This window comes from Prionailurus viverrinus, chromosome E1 (assembly GCF_022837055.1).
Source record: "Prionailurus viverrinus isolate Anna chromosome E1, UM_Priviv_1.0, whole genome shotgun sequence".
Lineage (NCBI taxonomy): Eukaryota > Metazoa > Chordata > Mammalia > Carnivora > Felidae > Prionailurus > Prionailurus viverrinus.
In genome coordinates this window covers 23,044,106-23,070,268 of record NC_062574.1, presented here as the reverse complement: position 1 = coordinate 23,070,268, position 26,163 = coordinate 23,044,106, and the positions used below count along the sequence as shown (strand labels likewise).

Genomic DNA, 26,163 nt, shown 5'->3' with positions numbered 1-26,163 from the left:
GCCACTGCAAAGCAACTCTAGCCTGACTTGGTGTTAGGAAAATTAGTGGACAGAGCCACCCAGTGGTTGAGAACGACAATGACTAGACTCTGATTTCCTTCAAGGGCACACTGAGACACGTGGTTGTGTCTATGAAGCAAGATTAGCTGGTGCATAATGCATAAACCCAGCTGCTGAGATGGCTCCTCCTGGTGCCCACGCCTTTCCACCTCCCTGATTTCTCCCCTTTTCCAGGGAGCTGAGGCTTTCAGTCCACACCAAGGCAGAACAGACACACCAAACACACCAAATGTGCACCAAACACATCCAAGAAGCTGATCGTCCTACAAATAAAAGCTAGAAACTCCAGAAAATATTTTTTAAATGCAGCAGAGAGCACAAGAGACCATACACAAGCAGGCAGGTTTTGGAGGGGCATTAAAGGTTGGGAGTTGGTAGGGCTGCCTGGGTGGCTCAGTCAGTTAAGCAGCTGACTTCAGCTCAGGTCAGGATCTCACAGTCTGTGAGTTCAAACCCCTTGTCAGGCTCTGTGCTGACAGCTCAAAACCTGAAGCCTGCTTCCGATTCTGTGTCTCCCTCTCTCTCTACCCCTCCCCTGCTTGCTCTCTGTCTCTTTCTCTCAAAAATAATAAATGTTCAAAAAGTTTTAAAATAATTTTTTAAAAAGTTGGAGTTGGCAACAGGCATGGGTTGAGTTCCTAATTTTTGTGGTGTGGGTTTGAGGTCAAGTGCAACTGCTCATTCTGAAAACCTTTTCAGGGAAAACAAAGACTAAGCCATTGACCCCTTCAGGCCAAGCTCAAATATCAAAGATCACACAATTTGTCAGGCAGACTTATACTCAGAAGTCAGAAGTGGCCCACGGTTACCTTCACCTAATTAGAATACTAAAATCTCTGCCCAAGGAGGAGCATAGGCCTCATTTACATAACACGTAATGAATGTATAGACACGTGTCCTTAAGGCACGTGCGCCACCTCATGCCCTACGTCCACATGCAATGACAAGGCTCCTCTATTTCAATGTTCATTCCTAAATCAAAGGAACCCATTCGCCCTTGCTTGGAGAGTCACAGCTTTGGAAGTTACTCTTCGACTTTCTGATTTGCTACAAATAAAATTTACTTTGTGCAACAAGTCTACCTGGTGTAGTTTTCATCTGTGACTCACCAAGGAGTGATCTCACATTAGTTTGGTTACAGTAGTATTAGGGGAAATAGAGGGTCAGGGTAGTAGATAGAAGTGTGCCCTACCCCATATTCACACCTCACAGTAAATGTGGGCAGTTTTGTCTACCCACTGCGTGGTATTAATGGGATTGTCTGTCTCCACTACATCTCCCACACCCAACCATAAAGATTTGACCAAGAGGTGAGTACACAACCCACACAGGGCCAGACCAAGTCCCTAGCTAAGATTGGTAACAAACACTTGAAGAAAGAAGCACACTCTTTACTGGGGTTGGCTGAGCTAGGATGATGAAAAGCTTGAACAGCCTAGGCTTTGTCCCACCTCTGCATAAAGGAAGCCCATCTTCAGGAGTAGAAAATTGGGCAACACACAGAAGGAGAGATGAAAAGTGGAATGCGAGAAACCCTTGATGACATTGTTTAAGCTTCTGGATCAAGCTAGACCTGAAGCTTTCATGCACTTTCCAGTTACATGAATCATTAAGTCTCCTTTTTGATTAAGCTCATATGAATTGGATCTCTGCCTCTTTCAACCAAAAATCAATAAGCCCTTCCACTGATGCCAAAGTGGAGGTAACAGGATCCTCAAGAGAGAGGAGGAGGACAAGAATCACAGCCTTGACTAGCAGCAAAATGATTGACGACCCTTCATATTGCTGAAAGGACAGAGATGCAGCCTCTTTTGGAGCTGACACAAGAGCAGATATTGAGCAAACCACCTTTCCCAAATATATACAGGAAGATTAATCAGAGAAAAGGCTGAGTTGGGATTGACAAGGCTAAGTCATTTACTCAGGCAAATAGTGACCTAGGCTAAAGTGTCATCATGTAATCTGGGCTACAGGGGGATTGCGTGGGAGAATGTGGGGGGGGGGCGGTTATCAAGAAACTGTGGTCATGATAAGGAGCCCTCCCACCCATCCCTCACCAGGGTCATATCAACTTGTCATGTACCAGTCATCCATCTATTGGTGCTTCAATTTTGGGGCCAATCATTCAGTTTTGAAATATAAGCAAGTTTAGGAAGCTAATACATTTGCTGTGTTGTTCATTCATACCATCCTGAGAAAAGGAAAGTTTTGAAAAATAGGTAAGAGTACGTATGGATTGTGGGGGACTGCCTGGAGAGGTCAGGCTTGAATTGGACACTTGAATGAAGAAGCCTAGAAGCAGAAAGTTTTGGAGAGGAGAGGTATCCATACCCACCACAGTCCAGTTATCCCAGCCTCTGCAGACAAACTCCTCCCTCCCCAGTATCTTCTAGAAGGTATCAGTAGGGTATGTCCCACTGGTAAATGGGGTCCAGAAATAGTTGTCTGCCGCTCTAGGACCGTCAGAAGCTCCCTAATGTCCCCAGAAGGCCACCCAGCCTGTCAGGTACCCTCTGGCTAGGGCCTCCTAGGGACAGGGACCTCCCAAGTGAAATCCTATTCTCCAGTCCAGCAGCCCAGGCCTGCTTCCCCTACTAGTCCTTTCCATGTCCTTTCCAAGTGAATCCAGCTTGCCCTGCTTTGAACTGAGCTAAGAACCAGGGGGACTCCTGTCTTCGGGTATCCTTATATATAACCAAGACCCCAGCCCTTAGAAGATCTGATTAAACTTGGTATAACCCCAATACCACAGCACTGTGAAAGTCCAGAGCCCCTCCCAAGATTTCCTCCAGATCCTCTCTCTCCAACCTCCTTGACCAATCAGGAGTCCCAAAGAAACTCCGCAGCAGTGCTTACCTTGCTACAGCTCCTCCCCAGTAAACCTGCCCCTTGTTAGATAGCCTCAGGAAAGAAGGCAGAGCCAATGAACACCTCCTCAGAAGGAGAAATGTCTAATGTAGCCAGGTAGAGAAACTGGAAACCCTGCCCCTTTCACTCCCAGAAGAGTGAGCAGAGGAGCAGAGAGCAGGGCTCAAGTCAAACAAACTGTGTTGTGAAGTTTTGTCTTCAGCACAGACTGGAAGGGAAACTTGAAATCAAAGAAGCTTGCGTTCAGCTTTAGTAACTGTGGTGTAGCCCATGTGGTGGAATATTACACAGCAATGAAAAAGAGCAAACCACCAGTAAACACAGTGTGAGTGAATTGCACAGACATGATTTGGAGCAAAAGAGTCATACCTGTAAGAGCACATACTATATATGTCCATTTATATGAAGTTCAGGGATAGTCAGGACAGTCCTAGAGGTCAGACAGTGGTTACCTTTGGAGGATATTCACAAGAGAACATGAAGAAAACTTCTGGGGAGCCAAACATGTTCTTTATCTGCATCTGGGTGATAGCTACGTGAGGATATACATGTTTGTTAAAAACCCATCAAGCTATAAGTTGTGTACACTTTATAGAAGTTATCCCTCAATAGTTGTTGTTGTTGTTGTTGTTGTTGTTGTTGTTTAAATAAGGACTTTAGGTTTGGAAGACTGAGAGCATTGGCAAAGCAGAGACAGCAATTTTATGCTGCTCCTTTGAAAACAATGTATCTATCAGGAAAAAGCCATGATTGTGCAGAAGGAGCTGATGCAACCAGACCTGACTATTGGGCTATACTCTACTGCTCCCTAGCATGGATTTAAAAAAATTTTTTTAATGTTTTATTTTTGAGAGAGACAGAGACAGAGCGCAAGTGGGGGAGGGGTAGAGAGAGAGGGAGACACAGAATCTGAAGCAGGCTTCAGGTTCTGAGCTGTCAGCACAGAGCCCAATGTGGGGCTTGAACCCACAAACCATGAGATTGTGACCTGAGCCAAAGTCAAACGCTTAACCAAATGAGCCACCCACGGGCCCCCCTAACATGGCATTTTTTAAAGGGTATCATGGGCGGGCACTGGGGAGGAGGTAGAGAAATACCACTAGGTCTACATAGAGGGCATTGCACTCCGAGAGACTAATTCTGATTACCAAATACGCATGCGCAGAAATGCAGATCAAACTACTCACAGACATTTCCTCTGGATAAGGGAGGGCTGCTGGAAGACAGCCTTCCAAGTTTCATTCTCTGGTTGGACATTTTTCAGGTATTTTCCTATTTTTATCACCTCTTCCCTTTTGTCATTCAGACAGATGATCTACACCACGCAGTTCCTCCACCTGTCTCAGGGGAGACATGACATAGGGCAGTGACTAAAACTATGAGTCTCTTTGCCTTGTGTGTTCTAAAAGCCTAAGTCCTCTACAGAAAGGACAAAGAGGATTCAAAGTAATCTTTTTTAATGTCTTCACCAGACTTAGTAAGGAGTGTGGATTTCTTCCAAGCCAGAGAGTCCTGGTTTGGTTTGGAGAGAGGCAGGTATCCCAGCAGGATGGCCAGGGAGCAGGGAGACCCCAAACAAAGAGCTGTGGACAATGTCCAGGCAGGTGGGGCAAAGCAGCCCTGGGGAAGGTCTCCATGTCCTCAAGTGTGACCCCAAACTCTCAGAATGTCATCAGACCCATAGGCCATAGTAACCCCAGGTAGGAAGGCTCAGCAGTAACCTGTGGGGACAGATCATCATAGGGGCCCTCCAAACACCCAGGCACACCCCAGAAAGGCTGAGGTTAAAGTTTCCCATCAGACCATCAGAAGGGCAGGATGCAAACACATCAAATTAAGTTATAGGAGCAAAGTTTTCTTTCCTATAAACCTGACTTTGTAGACTTAGAAGATTCCAGCTACAACTCTGGGTACTTCTGCATTAATCGAATCTGTTATAATGATGTGTATCTTTTCTATGTTAGTGTTTTACTTGCATAATCATCATTATGTTTTTCTTACCCCGTGTCCCTGGCATGGAAACCTATGAAAGAGGCAGGAGTCAGCTTGAGGGTGTTCCCACTGTGGCTTCCCTGTGACTCTGGTCTGACCACAGACATCCCACACACAATCCTGAGGCTGAACCAGAGTGGGACCTCTAGCCGCCTCCTTCCTGGGCTCAGCAGGCAGTCTGTAGCTGTAGGACTGGTAGAGTGCCCACCCCCTCCTTTCTCACCTACTTGCAGATCAGACTCCCTGCCAGCCTCTTGGGGGGAATTTTCCTCTCCAGAAATCCCCCACTGAGTGACAAACTCTGGGCTTGTCTGCCTACAGCTCACAACGGCAGGAAACTCTCCTCTCAACCCTGCCTTGGACCCTGAAAGTGGAAGTTCTGAGTCATGAAAGGGCTTCCGCTTCCCCTTTTCTAGCTGGAGTTCTCCCTGTCACTTCCTGAGGAACATCTGTTCCCAAACTCATTTCTGACCCTGCAACCCTGTCACTGTCCAGCTCCAAGCAGCAAGAGGTGGGGGCAGATAGAAATGAAAAGGGGAAAAACACCTACTGGCTATATTTTATGTATCAGTGGCACTCTACACATGCCACCTTGATCCTACTTTCCACCTTGCAGGCCAGGTGCATCTTACAGCCATATGAGGAAACCACGCAGAGTTCAGGCAGTATAAGCAACTTGCTCTGGCTCACACAACTAGCAAGTGAACAAGCCAGAATCCAAATCTGTGTCTGAGTCCAGGCCCCCAGATGGGACCTGTCCGTGCCTGACCCAGCCCTCCCTGTGGGCCCTGTGGGCTATCTTTCTAGAATCTACACTCCGGGATCAGCTTCTAGGGGTACCATGCCCCCCACTGCCCAGTCTCTCTGATTCCTGACTGCCAAGGCCCCAACAGAGGAATCTTACTGGTGCAGCTCATCTTTTTTAATATAGGCCATGCAACACCTGGCCAACCCCTCTATTGCAAGCACGTGCCGCTCTGCCTGAGAGTCCTCCCTGGCTATCACTTTTCCTACTGGAACTTCCTGGGATCACCTCCCAATAAACTACGTGCACTAAAACCCTTATTTCATGGTCACTTCTGGGGAATCCTAACCTAAGAAAGGTGCAAGAGAAAGAAAAGTCAAGAGTGACTCCCAGGCTGCTGGCCTGACCAGTCAAGCTTCAATACTGATTTTAGCTGAAGCAGCTACACGTATTGAGCGCTTGCCATGTCCAGGCATTCTGCAGGGCCCGTTACACAGAGCTTGCCAATTAATTATCCCAGCCACAGTTTGTAGTACAGAACCATCCCCATAATACCCACAAGGAAACAGGCTCAGAAAAGTTAAGCCATCTTCCCGGGATCAGACAGGTCGAGCTGGTTTTCAAGGAGCAGAGGAGGTGAGGGAGGTAGAAAGTCCACGATGCTTTGACTTGGCTGCCCCTGATGTGTTACTCACGAGGCTCTCTACCTCCATATGCAAGCCCCTCACTTCCAACTGGAGAGTTCCCATTTCCTCACAAACAGCACTCATAGAAAACGGCACTCATAGAGAAAGTGGAGGGCAGAGGGGAAAAGAATGGACCAAAAGAAAAAGGTGGGAGGGAATAATCAAAATAATCACAATAGTTGTATGGAGTGCTTCCAGTGTGCGGGGCACTGTTAAATTCTTTGTCAACTCACTTAAACCTCCCAAAGAGCCTTGTGGGAAGAATCATCTAATATTATGCCCACTTACCAGAGGTATAGAAGGACCAGTACTACAGAACAATAAAGAGCAAACGCCGGGCTCCAGCCCTTCCTCACTGCGACTCAGCCTCAGCCTCAGCCTCCGTGTTTGCCATTTCTCTTCTTTCTCTTCTTGAGAAAACAGTTCCACACCCTACTTTCTGAGTATTTCCTGCCTGGTCCCTGGGGGGAAATCAAGTCTCCTCAAGGGGTTTGAGGCAACCTAAGGACAGCTGCAGGACACAAAAAGGAGAGTCCCCCTTGTTTTCAGAAGTGTTAACTGGGGCTTTGAAGAGAGACCCTAGTGGTCTGAATGTCTGCAGTGCTGAGGCTAGAAAGCAGCCAGAGCCTGTAAAAAAAAAAAAAAAAAAAGGGTGGTTTCTCGCTGGGCGGTGTGGGTCTATGTGGCGGCAGGGGGTGCTTCTTCAGCATCAATCACGTGGCCGTGTCAAAATGTGCGGGTTACAACTTACAGACACTGAAAAAGCTGTTCTCTTTATTTTCAGTAAATGATCACACTGGAATGGTGGACGAAACCAACAATGACAATTAAGGGAAACCATCTCCCCTGGAATAAAGCAGTGGCACTTCAGGGAAATATTCACAGCCAGTGTGGAGTAGCAGACTTCTCACCGGAGCTGTTGCTTACCTCCCAAGATGGCTTCAGGGTGCACTTAAGCTGCCTCGTGTCCCTGGCTGAGGGTGAGGAACGTGGTTCCCGTCCTGCCGGCTTCAGTTGATGTTGTTCTGAGGTATGGCTCGTGTTGCCTTGCCCCTGAGCCCTCCTGACTGCCACAGTGCCACAGCTGGGGGAACCTGTGGTCTGTTCTCTGGGTGTGGCAGGGCCCGTGGCTCCTCCCTTGCTGCCTTGGCCCCATCTAGCCCACATGTGCCTGCATCCCAGCATGTCCTCCACCTTCTTTAAGCATCCATTTGGCAGCCTCTACTATGGGACCATCCGGAGCCTCACCAGAATATCAGAAACGTTTGTTCCATCCCCCACCTCAGATGCTGCAAGCAGTCATGAGTCAGACCCCATCCACGCTCCAAGGAGAACCGAAGTCTCATGTTCTAACCTGGCACCCCTTTCTCCAACTTCCACCTCCACTGACCCTCCATTTCCTCACCTGCTGTTTCTCCCTACATGGGCCGGCGCCCTCGTTCCTTCATTCTCCCAGAACAGCACTGATGTAAAGCTATTGGATATCAAAAGATGTTTACTGGACATTTGGAAATAGGATGGGTTCAGAATATGATGTAGCATGAATGTAGCACAGAATAATTTAGGTGAGAATTTGAACTAGGATATTAGCCATAAAGATCCCTGCCTTAAAATTCCTTGGCCATTCCCTGCCAGAAAGACTTCATCTCCCTCTGGCCTGATTTTTCTTCCCAAGGCTGGGGCCCTGCACATCTCCCCTCTTCTCCCTCAAAACCCCACAACGGCTCTCACACTGACCAGGAGCAACTCCCAATCCTATTTCCTTCTTGTGCAGAACAATTTAGCCCTCTCTAAGCAATGCAGGGGAGGGTGGGGTGAAGTAGGGGGTCTCCCACATCTCTCCTTTTATAATGAAACATGCATCTGAACATTCTTTCCCCGAAGCCAAAGAGTCATTCCCTCACTAAGATTTTTGCCCTCATTTTAGACCAGCCAGCTCTACTAAAACAGCATTGTTGGTGACACCTCACATGTTTCTTTGAATCCTCACAGTGAAGTGGGTAATATTATTATCCCCATTTCACAAACAAGGAAACCAAGGCCTAGCAAAGTTCAATAACAGTCGCTGAGTGAATCAACAACCAGGCGAGAATTCAGCTCCTCACCACTGCTCATCCTGGGAGAAGGAACTGTGTTTCCACAGCTAGGAGGTGAATCCATTTCTCGGACAACTCCTATGTGGCAGGAGAGAACGATCCCCACACTGTCAGGTCATCTCTGGAGACAGAAGATAAGAACCCCTGCTTCCAGGGTCCCTACTGGTCCCAGATCCCATCCTCCAGGACCTTTGTTCCTCCCCAAGTCAGCCCCTTCTCTGACAAGAGAGCCTCCACAGAGAACCCCAGTGCCAAATCCATCCTGCAAAACAGTCACCTTGGGGCTACCCTCACTGTCTCCAGACCCCAGACCTGCAGAGAGGTTCTCTCTCTCTTTCTCTCTCTCTCTCTCTCTCTCTCTCTAACTGCAAACTTGAGGCCCTCCCAGACCATCTGATTGACAGGCACCCCTGGCACGGTGCCTTTTCCACCATTACTGGGCAAGGGGCCAAGCCCAGAGGGGCCATCAGTGTTTGCCCAGCTGGGTGCGGTTCCAATCACTACTATTTCTTCCCTCCTTCATGGTAAGGGGCCCAGCTGGCTGAAATGACCTCAGTGACAGTGAGACACAACTGCTACCATTTCCTGAGCACTCATAACGTGCCAGACATTGTATACAATGACTTCATCTCGTGGTGCCCCCTGCCCCACCTTGAGTTCAGTAGCAGAGGAGGGAACCATCTAGCAAGATCGTGGCAATCTCTTGAGCTTTCACAGTGTAAGCAGCAGAAGCTGGAATTTGGACCGAAGCTTGAGCAACTCCAAGGCTCGTGAGTTTCCACTATGAAACACCCTCTGTCAGAGGAGATAATGATCAAATGTCACTCTTCTTTGGGGAAGGCACCTAAGTGTCAAAATGTGATTCTAAAACCCACTTCCCTGATGGGGTGAGGGGTGTCATTAGGGGTGGGGTAAGGGAGGTGCCAAGATGAGCCCCTGGGGGAGTCAACCCATCTCAGAGAACCCCACGGACTGGTTCTCTCACTGGACTGAGGGATAAAAGAGACTAAGACTGGAAAGGACACTCCATGGTAATTCTCCCCCAGACATCTGGGCACAGCCTGCCAGATGACTCTCTATAAATACATCAGAAATGAACGTGATATAAAATTCTAAAGATACAAAAAAATATACAATGAAAATAAGGTCTCCCTCCTACTCCTGTCCCTCCTCCCACTACCCTTCCTAGCCAGGAAGGAAAGTAACTGTTACCAATTTCTTAGGAGCCTTCAAAAGAGAATCTATGCATTTATAAGCATAGTTGACTCTATTTTTTTTTTATATGTGTAACACACTACACAAGCCATTCTGTCCCTTGCTTCTTAGTGTATCTTACAGATCATTCCATAGCTGCATGTAGGGACCAGCTTCACTCTTTTTAGTAGCTGCCTGATACTCCATTATATGGAAGTGCCAGGATTACTTAATCAGTCCCTTAAACATGTGAGTATATGTGTAAGATAAATTCCTAGATGTAGGATTGCTAGGGCTTATTAAATACAATATGTGTTTTTGGGTTTTTAATAGATTTTGCCAAACTGCCCTCCCTCCATTGAGGTTGCAGCAACGTGTCATCCAGCGCCAATGAAAGGCAGCACAGGGAGTGCTTTTCAAATGAGGAAAGGTCTTTAGCTGGAAGAGATTGGCTGAGGGGCAGACAGGCAGGCCCGCCCAACAGGCAGCTCCCTGCGGGCAAGCCACCCATTTCACAGATGAGAAAACAGGCTCAGAGAGCTGACATGCCTCACCCAGGGTCACGGCCTGGAACCCTGTCAGTCTGGAGCCAATTCCCTCAGACCATGCATGCTTCACCCTCTGGTTTCAGCTGTAGCCTCCTGCACTGACTCCGCCACACTTGGAGAACCCAGCTCCTTCCTATTGTGAGCCGAAAATAATTGGGCCACCCACATGGTTTGGGCTTCCACTTGTCATTTCATTCCCACCCACAGGAAACCAGGACCTGTTCCCACACATACACACTCACCAGCTGCTCTTTCCAGCCTACTTGGGGCCCATGGAGCCTTGATCTTCCACTTCTCTGGGGTGGACATTCATCCACCAGCCTAAGGAACTGAAAAACTCAACAGACCCTCTCCATGGCTACCGCTTGGTGGTGGACAGTGAGGGCATGAACACAGTGAAGATAACACATGAGCCGTGGGTGTTATCATCAGCCACTCTGGAAATAGAAGCAAGCATGGTGAAAACCGTTCTCTGTCTTTGTACTTAGAAAGTCCTTTCGCATCCATTAATTCATTTTACCTCCACAGCAGTGCTCTGAGTTAGGCAAGGTAGGGACTCTTACATTAATTCCTCCCACTTCATAGATAAGGAAAAGGAGGTATGACTTGCCCACTGCTCCAGAGGAGCAGAGACTAGAGGTTGATCCAGGTTCTCTGGTGTCTAATCTGGCCACAGTCTGTTCTGCCCCCATGATAAGCAATCTCCTGGCAGGATGAGGCACCCACAAAAACCATCCCTTATCTGCCCACATCTAGACTGAGTCACCCTGTCCCTAGCAATGTTGTTTGGGACCCTGTGATACATGGATATACATAAATTCCTTTCCCTAGATCCTTAGCTTTGTTTCAGCTCCACAGAGAAGTCTTTTTAAGGAGACTCTTGGGGTGTTTCAGATGGGTGGCTTTGTAGTATATCTAAGTGCCTGGCATGACCTCGGGAATGCTCAATAAAGGTGGCTGAAAGGATGGATGGGTGGATGGATGGGGAGATGGGAGAAGAGTGATGGATAGGTAGGTGGATGGATGAGTAGATGGATGGGTGAATAGATGGGTGAGTGGGTAGATGGAGTATTGGTTTAGTTTGTTTCTTTGATTATTTGTTTTATGTTTTAATTTTTCTACACAGCATCCATTACGCCTTCCAAATATCACCTTTAGCAGAACTGCTTCTCCCCCACGGTATACAGTCTCAATGATACTGAAGACCAGGTGCCCTATCCTCCCCCAGCCAAAAAGCAAGCAAATGACACAAGCCTGGCTGGTCATCTGCCTCCCCAGGACTGTGAATCCTTAGTAGGTTGAGAAGTGGGTAGGAAGAATGGCTGGAGTACGATGATTTCAACAGTGGTACCCTGATGAGACTGGCAGGTATTACCTGCTGCCCCAACACCCAGAGCTTCTCTGGTTTCTTACCACTCTTGTTCCAAGTCAGGTTCTCCAATGTCTTATCCACTCCACAAGCTACTCAACTTCCCCCCCAGTATATTACCTTCCTGCTTACATTAGTCAAAGTTGTTTTCTGTATTTATAAACAATGAATCTTAAATTGCACAGACACCAAGATGAATGAGTGGATGAACAACAGATGGATGGTGGAGGAACGGTAGGGTGGAACAGAAGTGGATAAATGCAGCTCTGCCTCAGGAAGGACTTTATGAACTAAGTATTGAGTACCGGGCCTTGGAAGAATGGGAGGGAGAGAAGGCACGATAACCCTTCAGCTTCACTGCGAGAGGAGTGATGTGAAATGAATTAGGGGCAACAGGACACCCACCCCCAAATCTCCTCCGGTACACTAGAATTCCTTTAGCCTTGTATCTTTTAACTGAGAAAGTCTTCCATTTCCTACATGAGGAAACTGAGGCCCACAAAGGGCAAATGATTCCCAAAAATCTCACTAGGTTTCAAGTGAGCTAGGACTAACACTCAAGGTCCTAATTCCCAGTCCCTTCTGTTTTCACTGCTGAAAACTGCTTCTACAAGGAATGACTAAGGTGCAGAATTTCCAAATTCCATTTCAAGGAAATTCCCCAAGGGAACTTCCTCACCCAGGCTGGAGGTCCTCAAAAATGCCAATGCCTCAGGAAGTTCTCAGGTCCGTATAGTAACCTGAATGTTCTGCAGGCATCTGTTCTGAGGGGGGCCGGTCAGGGACTGGGGGAAGTGGCACACAGGAGAAGCAAGAGACTGGGGACCCCCATCCCTGAGAATGGATGCAGCAGGCAAGAAGGGGCTTCCCAAGGCCAGCTCAAAAAAGGGGCAGAATTCAGACCACAACCACAAGAGTCCTGTAAGATTCTGAAACTTGTGTCACTTCCTTTGTAAGCCTGTCTGTGACACTCTTTGAACAAAGGGTCTGCATGATGGCTGCGGACACAGCCAGCAAGGGAAAAGGAGGGGAGTGGGGCGTATCTCACTCCACAGCCAAGCCCGGCGCAAGAAAGAGTTCCAGTGAGGGACAGACTGTGGAGGCGAAGTCTCTGAAGTCCAATGCACAGAAGGTGGGAAAGCTTAGGGCAGGCCTGAGTCATCACCGTTTTCTACACGTTTTCTTCCTAATAAGTGAAATAATGCCTACAGTGTCCAGCACGGTGCCTAATGACTAATGGAAAACACCGTCAACTCCCCCTCACCCACCCCCATGTCCCTTAACGCTGAACTGAGCTGAACACCCCTACTGGGAGGGGGAGACGTGGAGGGGAGAAGCACTGGAGACTGGACATTTGGAGGAAGAAACAGAAGGAACGGTTACCCCCGTTCTTCTTGTACCAGGAACGGTGCTGGACAGTTTACTGATTGGCACGTTTAATCCTCTGAGGTGTCCCTGGAGCTGGGCATTCTTTGCCCCACTTCCAGAGAGGAAACCAAGGTTGTAGAGCAGTTAATAGCTTGTCCAAAGCCATACAGAGAGGAGGTGATCTGTCTGACTTCTACCCCAGGTTTGTCCTTCTCCACCAGGCTTTCCCCTGGAGGTGGGGACAGTGGAAAAGAGGGGGCAGTTATACTCTGGGAGTAGGCGCAAAGAAAGTGGCCGCTTCTGACAAACGAGCAGAGGAAGACAAAAACAAAAAGCCGACTTGAAAGCATCAGGAGGAGTAGGACCTGAGATCACCTGTCACTCAGCAACTCTGTAAGAACCAATGTTTCTCCCTGGGCCCCACTCCCCGGGCTGCCCCATCCCCGAGGCATCTTGCGGTGGGCTCCTCCAGTGACCTGAGGCGATGAGCACATCAACGATCACACCACACTCGGTCTCCGGCTCACGGAAAACAAGCGGGTGCACACAGACACTGTTCTGTGTGGTGGAGGTGAGAAGCACGGGGGGAGGCCAAGCTGCAGCCCTCCAGCCTGAATGTGGTTGAAACTATAAAACAGTTGTCACGGTTAGTACCCCTGACCTGGTGAAATGCACAGGAGGTGACGGGGAGAGGGGGGGAGGCGTAGAATAGAATCACACAGAACCAACCAGAGCCAGACCCAAAGCAAGGGCAAGGTGCAGCAGAAAGAGTCCTGGATAGGGGCTGGAATCCAACCTGCAGCTGGGTAAGTCCTCCGTGTTGCCCTACAGACCCTCCAACAGCACTGCCGGAGCAGCTCCCCCAGGAAGCGCCCTGTGGAGACAGGGCTGAGGGAGCAGCTACCTGGCTCCTGTGAGGAAACTGGGATTTGTATTTGTAAACAAGGACACAGGAGGGATGCAGCCAGGGAGCAACTCTCCAATTTGCAGATGGAAATAATCAAAGGAAATGACTTGGCCTCAGGCTTCCCTGGGATTCCCTGCTTTGGACATTTTTTTTTTTTAAAGCAGCTAGAAAAACCAGAGCTGCGCCTGCCCCCCCGCGCCCCCCCCCCCCCGACACATGGTTGTGTTGTGAGGGGAATTCCAGGTCTGAGAAAAACTTTGGAATCCAGAGGGAATGAGGTTTCACTTTCTTTGCCTGCCTTTGGTTTCCTAACGTCACCGTCACCGTGTGAAGCTGGGCAAGCAGCCAGCTGAGCTCAGGGAAAGAGGGAATGAAAGAGGAAAAGGGAGACTGGGCCAGGAGGGGGAGGGAGGGCTTGCTAGGCGGAAGACAGCGTGTGTCTGTCTAGCTGTAGCGAGGAATGTGCTCACATGCAGGAGGAGTGGGGGCTGATGACAACCAGCTCCATGGACTCGAGAGCCCCGTCAATGAGCCTGCTGGGTCTGTGAACCTCATTCATGCAAAATCAGGTGTGTGTGTCTGCGTAGGCCTCCACATGTTTATGGAAAGCATTCACAGCTCTCACCAGATTCTTTGAACATTTTTTTAAATGTTGATTCATTTTTTTTTAATGTTTGTTTATTTTTAGGAGAGAGACAGAGCGTGGGCTGGGGAGGGGCAGAGAGAGGGAGGGAGACAGAATCCAAAGCAGACTCCAGGCTCTGAGCTGTCAGCACAGAGCCCGATGCGGGGCTCAAACCCATGAACCATGAGATCATGACCTGAGCTGAAGTCGGACACAACCGACTGAGCCACCCAGGCGCCCCTAATGTTTATGTTTATTCATTTTTGAGAGAGAGAGAGAGCACACATACACACACACACATTCACACGAGTGGGGGAGGGGCAGAGAGAGAGGGAGACAGAATACGAAGCAGGCTCCGGGCTCTGAGCCGTCAGCACAGAGCCTGAGGCAGGGCTCCAACCCATGAACCATGAGATCATGACCTGAGCTGAAGTCGACACTTAACCGACTGAGCCACCCCGGCGCCCCACTCACCAGATTCTTAAAGGGCTCCACCGCCCAACACAGGTTGGAACCAATCTTTCACTTCACACATGAAGAAACTGAGGCCCAGAGAAGGTAAGCAATCTGCTCGAGGTCGGCCCTGATTAGCAATAGCACTGTGTGTGAATCTAGCAATCCGACTCTAAAGAGCACAGGTACTCACTTAAGATGCTACAAGAAGTTATTAAGACTAAACCAGCATGAATTCAGCGTCTATCACGTCCTAGAGTTTGGTGGAAAGCAGGGGGAGAATACAAAAAATGACTAGAAATCAAAAATCATAAGATGTTACTATGTCCAGGGAGTTAAGAAAAGACCAGTGCCAAGGTGACTTACAATAAAGGAGGATATTTTTACTTGTTATTTTCACACACACAGACACACACACACACACACACACTCCAGAGGGCAGGTGTTTGACTTGCTCACCATGCTGTCTGCAGCATCTACAACAGTGCCTGGCTCACAGCAGTTCACAGGAACAGTTTACAGGTGAAGGACTGACTGAGCAGGTGTAGACCAGACATACCGGCGGAAGGTGGGGGAAGGGCAGAGAGGGCTTCGTGATGTTTGTATCTCACCTTACAGTCTCCTAAGCACGTCCACAGTCATTACTCTCCTTGATCCTCTCAACCACCCGTGTGTGGGTTACACAGACAGGCGTCCCTAGTTTTCAGGAACATAAAATACTGGGTGAATCATAAGGATAGTTGCCATTCATTGAATACGCACCCTGCACCAGGTACCACACCATTTACTTTCCGTAGGCACTTTGATTTCCTCATGGAGTCAGTACCTCAGAACCAAAGAATATACTGATTCCATGAGTCCAGATGTGATTTTGCACAGGAGGTAGTGAGGGGTAGAAATAGAATTGTAATTAAGGTCTTCCCCCTCTCTGGTCCCCACAATCCACTGGAACCACCAAAAGGAAAGAAACATACTCCTGACACACACATTGCCTATTCCTGCTCAGCAACACAACACCCTACCCACCCACCCACCCATTCCCACTACCTTTTACACACACACACACACACACACACACACGCGCGCGCGCGCACACACACAACCAGAAAGGGTCATCAGGATATAAAGATGAGGATCATATTAGTCCATCTCTGGTTTCCCCTCACTTTTTACCTCAGCTAGTGTCCCAACTCAGCATATTTGGTATCCAGGAAAATACTTTGCTTTCTTCCTCAAAGAGGGAAACTGAGATCAGAAAAAGGAAACAGAAATGGAACTCACATGGAAAAACTGAACCTTAGCAGAAGTTTTAGGATTTCACTAGAAATAGTGCAGTGTGATAGAAAGTCTAAGACTTGGGTTCAATGTCGAGTTCTACCACTTCAGACTATGTGACCTTAAGCACGTCACTTAACCTCTCTAAGCCTCCATTGACCCATCTGCTTCAAAATACACAGTTTCTGTGATAAAGCTCACTAATCATATCACTTGGGAGCCTGGTCTACACTTTAAAAAGCCTAAAGTATAGAATATCCCAAAGGGACTGCCATTTTCTTACTCTTAATAATAACCTGATAATAATAGCTAATGTTATTAAGTACTTAATGTGTCAGGCATTGTACTAAGAGCTTTACAAGCATGAGCACATTTATGGGAACTTAACTGTCTCAACAGCTGTGGAAGGGACCATAATTATCCTCCCTGGTTTATAGATGAGGAAACTAAAACCAGAGAGATAACGTAATTTGCCAAAGACTGTCTAAAAAATGGGAAAAATATCAAAGCCCCTGCTCTTGGCCACCAGGCTACACAGCACCCCCCCCCCCACATGTTTGGTAACTAAGGGAACTATGTGAGGGGAACAATTAAAACAGGCAGACTAGGGGCGCCTGGGTGGCTTGGTCGGTTAAGCGTCCGACTTTGGCTCAGGTCATGATCTCACGGTCCGTGAGTTCGAGCCCTGCGTCGGGCTCTGTGCTGACAGCTCAGAGCCTGGAGCCTGTTTCACATTCTGTGTCTCCCTCTCTCTCTGCTCCTCCCTGTCCATGCTCTGTCTCTCTCTGTCTCAAAAATAAATAAACGTTAAAAAAATTAAAAAAAACAAACAAACAGGCAGACCATTTGTATGTAGATAGATGAATGTTTCCAAAGTACTTGCAATGGGTTTCTTTAAATGAGATGGCCACACAATGAGAAAAAATGAAATATGGCCTTTTGTAGCAACGTGGATGGAACTGGAGAGTGTGATGCTAAGTGAAATAAGCCATACAGAGAAAGACAGATACCATATGGTTTCACTCTTATGTGGATCCTGAGAAACTTAACAGGAACCCATGGGGGAGGGGAAGGAAAAAAAAAAAAAAAGAGGTTAGAGTGGGAGAGAGCCAAAGCATAAGAGACTGTTAAAAACTGAGAACAAACTGAGGGTTGATGGGGGGTGGGAGGGAGGAGAGGGTGGGTGATGGGTATTGAGGAGGGCACCTTTTGGGATGAGCACTGGGTGTTGTATGGAAACCAATTTGTCAATAAATTTCATATATTAAAAAATAAAAAATAAAAAAAAAATAAAAAAAAATAAATGAGATGGCCACATTTTTCAAAGCTGTGTTTCTATTATAACCTAGTTCATGAGTCATGAGGAAGGAAGGAGAGGCTTCCTATGACAAGCTTAGAGTAGCACCTGGCACCAACTTGGGATGCAGTAACTGTTAGTGGCCTGATATGAGTCAGTGGAAAAGACTGGAGTCTGGTCATCAGAAGCACCCAGGTTCAATCCCACTAATCAGCCATGTGACTTTGAGGACCTTAATGACCTCTTCTATAAAATGAGAATAACCACCCTTCCTCAAAGTCACTGTGAGGAAAAAACGAGGTAAGGTCGTTCCCTTTTGGGTGATTCAGTCACCCTCAGATACCAAGTTACATATGTCACAAGAGCTAGCAAGAAAACATTCTAGAAGGTTGCATTTCTTAAGTTACACTTTTTTAAAATGTGTTTGCTTTTGTCATTGTTTATAGACAATTTTCTCTTAGATAATTCAGATGTCAACTTGTCACTATTCTGAATTATCCAAATTAGGAATTGATGAAGATTTACTCTACCCAAGTCTTTGGAATGGAGTAAGGACCCTGTCTCTAATCAAGACCACTTCATGGATTCAGTTCAAGAATGCCCCCCCCTCCAACCACCAAGATTTTCACGTAAGCAGTACTGAGTAGGCAGAGCACTGAAGCAGGAACCAGGGCACCCAGGTTCTGATCCCATCGTTCATTGGCTGTGTGTTCTTAGCAAGTTACTTCTCCTCCCCTCTGCAATTGAAGAACATGGAAGAAATAATCCCTAGGGTCCTCTGCAGCTTTCAAATTCTGTAACTTTTGTACCGAAGAAGACCTTAGGAACGAGATGGGATCCCAGAATTTACAGATGAATGTCTTCATCTGTAAAATGGGGGAAATGGGCACAATGAGAGTAAATGAGTTGACACCTGTAAAGCCTTTAGAATAGTGGCTAGCTTCCTTTGGGGCTATATGTCAGAGAACCCTCCCCTTCCCAATCAAGCACTTTATAAATAACACCCTTCCATGGATGAGAGGGGAAATACAGATCTGTAATGCAAGAGCAATTAACTTTGAAAGCAACCAAATAAACACCCAGTTGTTTCAAATCCGTCCTAACTGCCCTCTTCTGACCCCTCGTCCTGACCTCTGATGAGGATCCCTACCCTAGAAGAGGAAGCTGAGGATGCCATCAAAAAAGAGGTTTTCCACCACAAATGCCTATACTAGCTCTTCTGGACAGCAAATAGAGGTTTGCCCTGGAGGGCGGTTCTGGAGGAACCGATGAGCTCACTCTGGATCAGAGACAGTGAGGAGAAGAGAGAGCGAGCCTCAAATTTCCGGAGCCTATTTCAGTTTTCTTTTCCGTTTTGTGCAATTTCACTTATGATATCAACCAGTGTGTGGCTACTGTTTTGGAAACTCCCCGTGGGGTGGTGCCCCCTCTACTGGCCTGACTATAAAGGGCCAGTCTGAGCTGCAGAGAATCCCTGCAGAGGATTCTGAGACAGCAGGTGGATCTCCCGCAGCCTCCACCCAGAAGGAACCATGAAGGTCTCCACAGCTGCCTTTGCAGTCCTCCTCACTGCCGCTTTCTGCGCTCCTGCCTCTGCATCCCCATGTAAGTCAAGTCCTGACCACTGCAGCCCCGGGGGCCAGACCTTCAGATTGGCCCAGACTTTTCCCTCTTTTCAACTGCAGTATTTATGCTGTCTGAACCCTATGATTTACATCCCTATATACTGCTTTACACAGTAAAGGATCTATTGTCCCTGATAGATCTCTAAGCCACTTCATGGCAGGGACCCTCTGCTCAACTTTTCTGTCCTCAAGGTCTACATCCAAGACCTTCGGGTGCTGAGTGTGGACTGATGCCAGAGGTATAAGCAGTCAGAGGTAGCCTAAACTGACCTCAAAACACAGCTAACTCATGCCTATCACCAGCAGGGTTTCTAAGAAACTTCTAAGCATTAGTAAAACCTTCCTGGGACAGTCATATTGTCCCCATTTCATAGATGGAAAAAGTGGGACTTCGGAGAGGATTTTTTAAAAATCTTGTACGGATCAATTATTAGGCTGATTGTTCTATATACCACATCATTTAATATTTGAGGCTACTATTTGAGTGGCTGAGCTTGACTTACAGATGGGGAAACAGAGGCCCAGAGGAGTTAAGTAACTTGCCTGAGGTCACACAGCTAGGAAGTGGGGAAACTGGTGTTCAAATCCAGTTCTACCTGGCCCTTAAACACTCCTACTCTACTGGGAAATGGCAACTGACCCTTTCCAGGGTCATCCTGAATTAACGGACCAAGAAAAACTCCTCCTTCTCTGTTCAGAGCCCTTTTTACCATGCCTCAGCCAGAAGCTCCTAGGATGCAATACATATGTTCAGGCCCCTCTTAGGGGTTGAGGCTGAGCCATGAAGTGTGAGTTTTGGAAACCTCCCTCTACCCCACCGTAGCTCTCAAAGAAAGCAACTTGTGAATCCATCGAGGATCCCAGGAGGGCAAGAATAAGGCAAAGTTCCCAAGACAAGCCAGGAGGAAGCCCAGCATGTCCACAGAACTGAAGGCAGGGGGTTATGGTGCAGAGGGAGGGGTCCAAGCAAGACTCAAGGATTAGATAAGGGATTGCAGAGATCTTCTCAGTTCTCTGTTGGAATCCCCCCTCTGCTACTATGTGCCCATGGCCAAGTGACCGTAGCTCTCCGAGCCTCAGTTTCAGCCCAAGGAGGGTAAAAGTCTATCCAAGATAACGTACCCAGCACAATACCCCATGTGCAACAGCAATGAACACAAGGGTCTCCTTTCTTTCTCCTCCCAGATGCCTCGGACACCACCCCCTGCTGCTTTGCCTACCTCTCCCACCCACTGCCGCTCACCCACCTCCAGGAGTATTTCTATACCAGCAGCAAGTGTTCCATGCCAGCAGTCGTGTGAGTCTCAGCCCTGTGGACCCTCTGGGGGGAGTGGGGGGTGAGGAAGGGACACCTTTTGTCCCACAGCCAGTCCCCCACAGGAGCCCTCTAAGAGGATGCCCTATCCGCTCCCACCCATCCTCCAGCTGCCCAAATAGCCATAGCTCCTCCCTCTGAGGCTTCAGACCCCCCACCCCGCTATCACACAGAATTAGACAAGGGGTCCCCAGGGGGTCCTCCCCACTCTGATGCCCTGGATCAGGTCTCTGATCCTTAGAGACGTGACTTTTACTTTAACGTGATCTACAATGTTCCTGCGTGGAGAAAAGATCAATGTGGCCATCCCTCTCCAATTAAGAACCCCACATTCCCCAATATCTCACACCCAATCAAGTCCACCTACAACCTCAGAGGATCTAGGGAGGAGGATCTAGGTCAGGATCCTAGTTAGAGTGTATTTAAAAAAAAATTATCAGCTGGTGAAGAAATAATGACATGAGATTTTCCTTTTTTTTAACTTTAAAAAAAATTTTTTTTAATGTTTATTTATTTTTGAGACAGAGAGAGACAGAGCATGAACAGGGCAGGGTCAGAGAGAGAGGGAGACACAGAATCTGAAACAGGCTCCAGGCTCCGAGCTGTCAGCACAGAGCCCGACACAGGGCTCGAACTCACGGACCACGAGATCATGACCTGGGCTGAAGTCAGACGCTCAACCGACTGAGCCACCCAGGCGCCGCGAGATTTTCCTTTAAATGAAAACTAATACATTTAAAAAAATTAATCCCTAGAAGTGCCTGCTAGAAGTTAATCCCTAGAAGTGCCTACCTAGAAGTGCCTGCTGTGTATCAAATGTCTTTGTGTGTTCTCTCTCAATTTCATGGTAACAACTCTGTTAGGTATGCATAATTTTCTCCATGTTTCAGACAATGAAACTGAGACCCAGGGAGGTTTGGGGACTTGCCCAAGGTTGCTAAGTAAGTGAGGGATAGAGACTGTCTTTGGAGCCTCCTCTTTCTACTATAGAAAGGTCAATAGATGCTTTTGAAATTTAAGATGAGGGGCGCCTGGGTGGCTCAGTCAGTTAAGTGTCTGACTCTTGATTTCGGCTCCAGTCATGATATCACAGTTCGTAAGTTTGAGCCCCACGTCAGGCTCTGTGCTGACCGTGCAAAGTCTGCTTGGGATTCTCTCTCTCCCTCTCTCTCTGCCCCTCCCCCACTTGTACCTTCTCTCTCTCTCTCTCAACATAAATACATAAGGTAAAAAAAAGAGAGATTTAAGATAATAGAGACTTAAAGAATGCAAATGGGGCAATCAAGAACTTTCCTATATAACGGTGAAGTTTTTAATCCAAAAACTCCTGGGACACTTGCAAAGCTATAGGTATTCAGCATTGCCTTTAGTTCTGGTGGATCCTTTGAAGTCAGTGGTAATATTTAGCACTACTAATTTTATTTCTGAAGGCAAATATTTTTCAAAAGAAAACAATCCTTCTTTGAGCACCTGTTATGGGCAGCTAGAGATTAATAAAGCACCATCGCTGCCCTCATGGGACTCAGTCTAATCTGAGGCAAAGACAGATGCAAAATGACTAGAGCAACCCTGAATAAAAACATTACAAAAGGAGAGCAGGAGCACATCCAACCTTGGGGTTGGAAGAAGGGACAAGTTTGCTGCAGAAGGTGCTGTTTGAGAAAAGCCTGAGGGACTGGGTACACTAGGCAGAGCGAATGTCGCCAAGACTCTCCTTTGGTTGACGCAGCATCCCTGTGTAGGAAAGCACTGGGACCTTGAGTGTCAGCACAATTACGCCAAAGCATCAGATCGAGTGTGAAGTGAGCTGGAAAGTCAGGTCCAGATAAGAAGTTGTTATGCTCATCCACACGAGCGGTACTGAGGCTGAACGGGACATGAAGGGAAGGGAAGGAGACAAGGGCCGAGTTGCCAAGCCCCACCAGGTGATGTAAGGTCAGGAGCAAGGATGACAGGGGGGTTAAGGGTGACATGAAGGTTTTGACCCAGATGGCTGGAGAAATGTGGAGCCCCCTGAAGTCTCAAGGAAGAGCTGTTTAAAGAGGAAAGAGCCAAGGTGGCAGCACAAAAACCCTGTGGCAATGTCCAGCACGGAGTGTGAGAAGGGGGGTTGGGAGCTAGGAAACAGTGCTGGCGCTAGAGATAGGGCTTTTTTTTTTTTTTAATTTTTAAAAAATGTTTATTTTTGAGAGAGAGAGACAGAGTGCAAGTGGGGGAGGGGCAGAGAAAGATGGAGACACATGGGGCCTGAACCCATGAACCTTGAAATTATGACCTGAGCTGAAGTCGGACACTCAACCGACTGAGCCACCCAGTCACCCCGGAATTTTTTTATATAGGAGGAAAGGGTCTCTTGATACTAGAGTGGCAATCTATAGCAGAGTCTTGGTGAGCACTGGCTCCAGAGCTAGTCAGTCTTTGTTAGAGTCCCAGCTCTGCCCCTAGGCAGTTGCAGGAGCTTGCATCCATCAGTTAACCTCTCTGAGCCTCCATTTCTTCATCTGCAAAGTGGAGTGAAATAGTTCTTCCCTCACTGGGTCAAAGTGAGAATAATGAAATGAAAAACGATATTAGAATATTCCCTGGCACACAGTTGTACCTGATATGTGTTAACTGCTCTTCCTCCTCCAAATATATGATTATATACATAGAAGTGACAAGTAAAACTTGATGAGTGAATGCAATTCGTTCACTAACTCATTCAATAAACATCCATTAAGCCCTAGGCCCAGCGACTTGGGGCAGAAAAAACATAGAGGGGCACCAGGGTGGCTCAGTTGGTTAAGCGTCTGACTCTTGACTTCAACTCAAATCATGATCTCAAGGTTTGTGGCGTTCAGGCCCCATATTGGACTCTGTGATGATGGTGCAGAGCCTGCTTTGGGATTCCCTCTCTCTCCCTCCCTCTCTGCCCCTCCCCTACTCATGTTTGCTCTCTCTCTCTCGAAATAAATAAACATTAAAAAAAAAAAAAAAAAACAGGGCACCTGGGTGGCTCAGTCGGTTAAGTGTCGGATGCCAGCTCAGGTCATGTGCTCACAGTTCGTGAGTTCGAGCCTTGCATTGGGCTCTCCACTGTCAGCACAGAGCCCACCTCAGATCCTCTGTCTCCCTCTCTCTCTGTCCCTCCCCCACTCTCTCTCAAAAATAAATAAAAACATTAAACACACACACAGAAAAGGGCAGCAATTTTGAGAACACCTGTTCTCAAGGGGCAGGTGAAGGTGGTTGCTCCCAAGAGAACAAGCAGAAAGGCAGGAGGGAAATCAGGCAAGTAGGGGGTCCCCAAAATGGGGCAGGGAGAGAAGGTTGGCCAGGAGGAGTTGTTCTTCAGTCTCACATTCTTTAGGAGGAAACGGAGGCCTGAGAAACAAACCCTCACCCCAGATATTTGTTTCCTGCCCTTTTGATTTCCTGGCCACAGGCTAAGGGGGCTGAGGCCAGAGGATAGCAAGTCTACAGGATTTCCTGTATGACTTCTGGCTGAACAACGGCAGGGTCTTGGTCTGGCTCCCTCAGCACCCAAATCAGAAAACAAACACTAGGAGGCACGAGAGCCCACAATATTCTGTCTCCCCACCCCCTCCCTCTGCACACTAGAGCGGAAGGAAGAGAGATGGTCAAGGGGCTCTGAGTCTCAGAAAAGGAAAGGCAGCTTCCTTGAGAGCAAGCACTATTCAGAACAGAACCTAAAAAGAAACCAAGAAATCCTCGTTCTCACCAGACAACCTAAGCCTTCACTTTGAAAACATTTGGCCTCATAATGTTTGGAGAAAGGTCCAAGTAGACAGGGCTGGCCCAAAAGGAACATGTTAATTGGCACAGCACCGCTATCCAGGCCATGGTTTCCACCCCTGCACCCCTCCCCTGCTCCCCATAGAACCAGTATCCCAGCAAACAGATGAGACAGGCAGCTGGACCAAGCCCCAGCCCCACAGGCTTTGATACCTCCAACGCATGCTGTCAACACCTGTAGAGATAAGGCCTCTCGCATGCTATCAACACCTGTAGAGATAAGGCCTCTCGCTCTCAGAGGCCTCTGCATTCTGGCCAGTTAACTGGTAGAAGTGCTTTGACACTGGCAATATCTGGGGACCTTCAACCTCTGTGAGCACGATGCCCAGTACAAGGACCTTTGGTGTCATGGTGGTCTGATCCATCCTAAAGAAGAGGTCCCATAACATTCCAATAATAATACATGTGTGGTATTCCAAAACTCCCACATACTAAGTTTCACAACAACAGTGCAAAGTAGGAATTATCTCTACTTATATATTTTTAAGTTTATTTATTTATTTGGCGGCGGGGAGGGAGAGAGAGAATCCCAAGCAGGCTCTGCGCTATCAGCACAGAACCCAACTCAGGGTTCAATCTCATAAACTGTGAGATCATGACCTGAGCCAGTATCAAGAGTCTGACGCTTAACTGACTGTGCCACCCAGGTGCCCCTCTCTATGTATTTTAGAGGTAAACAAATAGATTCAGAGGCCTTAAGTTATTTGCCAAGTTAAGTGGTAAAATCCAGACTCAGGTTCATGTCCTTTCATTCACCCCCACATGCGGAGATGTACTCATTTGTTGAGTATCTACCCTGTGCCAGACACTGTTATCTAAAGAAAAATCACATGTTTACCACTTCTTATGTCTCACCTACTCAACCGTCACTCAGTTCCTAGAAGACACCTCTTTGCTCTACATCTAGAGCACCCAGCACAGGGTCTGAGACAAAGAAGTTCAGAGAAAAGGCTAGTGGTTGACCAGCTCAACCCTGGACCCCTCAGACTCCATATCCCCTTAGCTCTCCAGGCTGCATATGTTTGTGTGGGAGTTAAAATGCACACAGATCTGCTTCTGGCTTGGAGCCATATGACCCAAGAGAAGAGGAAACATCCTTTCCTTAAAAGCTACAAATCCAATCTCATGGAGCTTCAAGAATGCTCCACCCCAGTACCATTATCCCCAAACCTGGCTGTCCGGGTGCTGACCAGGTTTCATCCTGTTCTCTTCTCCCACAGCTTTGTCACCCGGAGGAAGCGCCAGGTGTGTGCCAACCCACAGAAGAAATGGGTGCGGGACTACATCAACTCTTTGGAGATGAACTAGGATGGAGGGCGCCTAGAACCTGAACTTGTGCAAAGTTTCCTGCTGCTTCTTGTTTATGTCCTGACTAGCTTGGGAAAGTCCCCACCCATCCCTACTCCCACTCCCTCCTGGGAGGGTGCATATTCCACCACTAAGCAGCAGTTATAAAAGCCTCCTCCATCTAAAGCTTCCAAGAGTTCCTGAGGCTCTGCCTTGTGCGCAGAAAGTCTCTTGGCTCTGAGCTTCAGGCTGCAGCTCTGCCATCAGAAAGGAAGTCAGCATGTCTCTGGAGGCAAAGAAGGGAGAAAGACTGGGCTTCCTGTGGCCAAATCTCCCCTCGCAGCCCCTTCGCTGCGAAGGGCTGACTGGCAAATGTGAGAAATCAGCTTTCCATTAAAATTCTCGTCGCAGTTACCAAGCAGGCTCCTGGTTTGATTTTCAATATTTGACACTGAATTTAGTGGCCATGTCTTTTAGTGACTTTTAACACACTTTTTTTGTCTTCAAGTATTTCTTTCTTAGGAGTTCAGATCAAATCTTTGTAGAATATTTCATAGTTTGGATCTGCCTGATCGTTTCCTCATAATTAGATCCAGGTTAAACATTTTGAGCAGGGATACCGCATGGGTGCCTCTGTCTTAGTGCAGCACATCAGGGT

At 47.7% G+C, this 26,163-nt stretch overlaps 1 protein-coding gene and 2 long non-coding RNA genes across 6 annotated transcripts in view; 1 reads left to right on the top strand and 2 right to left on the bottom strand.

The window, feature by feature from the left end:
- LOC125151884 (uncharacterized) overlaps window positions 1-7,402 on the bottom strand; it is a 30,080-nt gene extending 22,678 nt beyond the window's left edge. The window contains exon 1 of the long non-coding RNA XR_007146973.1: window positions 7,279-7,402. This is a non-coding gene — a long non-coding RNA (uncharacterized LOC125151884). The remainder of the gene's footprint in view (window positions 1-7,278) is intronic.
- A 6,227-nt stretch (window positions 7,403-13,629) lies between these two features.
- Window positions 13,630-25,923, top strand: CCL5 (C-C motif chemokine ligand 5). Of its 4 annotated transcripts, none has more exons than XM_047833380.1 (4): window positions 13,630-13,732; window positions 17,991-18,112; window positions 20,294-20,405; window positions 25,439-25,923. In XM_047833380.1, exons 2-4 carry the CDS (start codon window positions 18,064-18,066, stop codon window positions 25,524-25,526), a joined length of 249 nt encoding a protein of 82 aa, XP_047689336.1. In that variant the 5' UTR covers window positions 13,630-13,732; window positions 17,991-18,063; the 3' UTR covers window positions 25,527-25,923. The 4 variants fall into 4 exon arrangements, with proteins under 4 accessions (XP_047689336.1, XP_047689340.1, XP_047689337.1 ...); XM_047833384.1 differs by lacking the exon at window positions 13,630-13,732 and adding an exon at window positions 14,322-14,402; XM_047833381.1 differs by lacking the exon at window positions 13,630-13,732 and adding an exon at window positions 14,868-15,016.
- Window positions 14,958-16,161, bottom strand: LOC125151885 (uncharacterized). The gene is made up of 3 exons (XR_007146974.1): window positions 16,085-16,161; window positions 15,523-15,607; window positions 14,958-15,041 (listed from the first exon to the last, which is right to left on the bottom strand). It is a non-coding gene; the product is annotated as an uncharacterized LOC125151885 (long non-coding RNA).
- Window positions 25,924-26,163: the final 240 nt, after the last annotated feature.